This window comes from Setaria italica, chromosome IX (assembly GCF_000263155.2).
Source record: "Setaria italica strain Yugu1 chromosome IX, Setaria_italica_v2.0, whole genome shotgun sequence".
Classification (NCBI taxonomy): domain Eukaryota; kingdom Viridiplantae; phylum Streptophyta; class Magnoliopsida; order Poales; family Poaceae; genus Setaria; species Setaria italica.
This window is the reverse complement of record NC_028458.1, coordinates 54,195,762-54,197,655: the sequence shown is the minus strand read 5'-3', so window position 1 is coordinate 54,197,655 and position 1,894 is coordinate 54,195,762. Positions and strand designations below refer to the sequence as shown.

Genomic DNA, 1,894 nt, shown 5'->3' with positions numbered 1-1,894 from the left:
AGGCAAAGCAATTCCGTGGTAAAACCATCAAACAATCATATATCGCAGTGACGCAACCTAACACTCCCCGTGTAGCAAATCGCATGTTTTGAGCATTTTGGCTGATCCTAATCAAAATGTGCTTCTTCATTTCTACTTGCTACAGTTAAATAGTCCACATATAGAGTCATGAATGTTCTACTGTTCAGTGTAAAATCAACTTTCATTTGTTCTAACTCATATATAATTCCCATCCAATTTGTGCTATGCTATTATGAACAGTAACATATGAACACAGAACAAAAAACCATCAGCAATTCAGTGTCACAAAGTGGTATTTATTGGATTATTGCAACTACAGTGTAGATTTCAAATGTATATACACGAGACTTTTGCATGCAGAATAGTAATTTCCATAACCCAAAGTGCTGAGATCTCCTTCCTGGCAATGCCATTTAAAAACCAAGCAGACCAGGGGTTGATGCTAGACATGATCAAACCCAAAACCTAAACCAACAAGTACCTAAACACCATGACACCACTTTGATCTTTTGAGCGCTGTGAAGTACAGAGCAACCAAGAACAGCTTGATCATCAGGAACCGGGGGACGAGATGAGCAGAGCCTTTGCGTTACGAAAGGATCGAGTCCCAGTCGATCTCCAGCGAGGGGTACTTGCGCAGGTGGAAGCTCTCGGATTCGTCCCATGGCGCTTCAGAGAAGTCGAGAAGTTGCATCTCCGGAACCACGTCGGAGGAGCCGGTCGAGGACACGTCGCCGTCCGCGGACGACGAGCTCTCGGACCCGGAGCAACCCGGCTCGCTCTTGACGTCCGGGCTCGCCGAGGAGAATGTGCTCGGAGTCGTTGCTGCCGTCGCCGCCGTGGCGTTTCTCTGGCTCTGACTCTGGTTCTGCGGCGGCGCTACGTCCGTGCCGTTGCAGATGGCGTGGAGCTTGGCGTCGACCGCGGCGTGGAGCGGCGGGCCAAGGTGCGCGCCGCCGCGCCTGAGCTCGGGGAAGTTGAGCCTTGCGGAGTCCCCGCGGAGGCGGAACGCGGCGCTGTCGTAGGCGAGCGCGGCCTCCTCGGCGGTGTCGAAGGTGCCGAGCCAGAGGCGGGTGCGGTTGCGCGGCAGGCGGATCTCCGCAACCCACTTCCCCCAATGCCGCTGCCGGACGCCGCGGTACAGCTTGGACACCGGCCGCGGCACCGGCGCCGGCGCCTTCACCACGCCCGGCCGCTTCATCGGGTGCGTGGCCACCGCGGCCAGCGCGCCACCGGCCGGCCGGCGCAGGAACTGGAGCTGCGACTGCACCTGGAGCACCTGCGCGAGCGTCAGGCCGCCGCCGCCGAGGAGCGAGCCCGCCGCGCCCTGCCGCTCCGCGCCGGAGCTGCAGGGGTACGCGAACGAGATGGTCGGAGCCTGCTGCATGGGCGGGGCGGCCGCAAGCGCGCGCACGAGCTCCTTGCTGTCCGCCGCCATCTCGTACAGAGCGGCGTTGCGGCCGTGCCAGTCTATCGTCGTGGCCATGGATCCTCGCACGAGGAGGAGGAGCAGCGGCTGGAAGAAACAGAAGAGGAAGCCGCGAGAATCTACACGAAAGATTTTTCAAGAGCGGAAGAAGCGCAAGCGATTCGGGAGTCGCGAGGGCTGGAGCGATCAGTCGATGAGCAAGAGCAGCCGTTGGCCGGGCTCTTTTATAAGCGCGCGGGGAGTAGGTCTCGGCCAACCGGAGGACGCCAGGTGTCCGCGCTCGTTTGTTACCGGCACCAGTCGAGATCTTTCACCGCAAGGATCGAGCGTGTCCGGGCAGGTGCCGGTGAGCGGAGGGCACCTGGCATCCGGTGATTGGTTGAGGAGCGGTCTGACCTGGTAAGATCGGATCTATCTGTCACATGGCTGTTTGAGTGAGCGAGA

The 1,894-nt window shown here is 58.6% G+C and overlaps 1 protein-coding gene across 1 annotated transcript; it reads right to left on the bottom strand.

Annotated features, from left to right (window-relative positions):
- Positions 1 to 296: 296 nt before the first annotated feature.
- Positions 297 to 1,658, bottom strand: LOC101777576 (ethylene-responsive transcription factor RAP2-13). Its single transcript, XM_004985330.2, has one exon. The coding sequence runs from the start codon at positions 1,505 to 1,507 to the stop codon at positions 611 to 613; it is 897 nt and encodes a 298-aa protein (XP_004985387.1). The 5' UTR covers positions 1,508 to 1,658; the 3' UTR covers positions 297 to 610.
- Between the last annotated feature and the right edge of the window lie 236 nt (positions 1,659 to 1,894).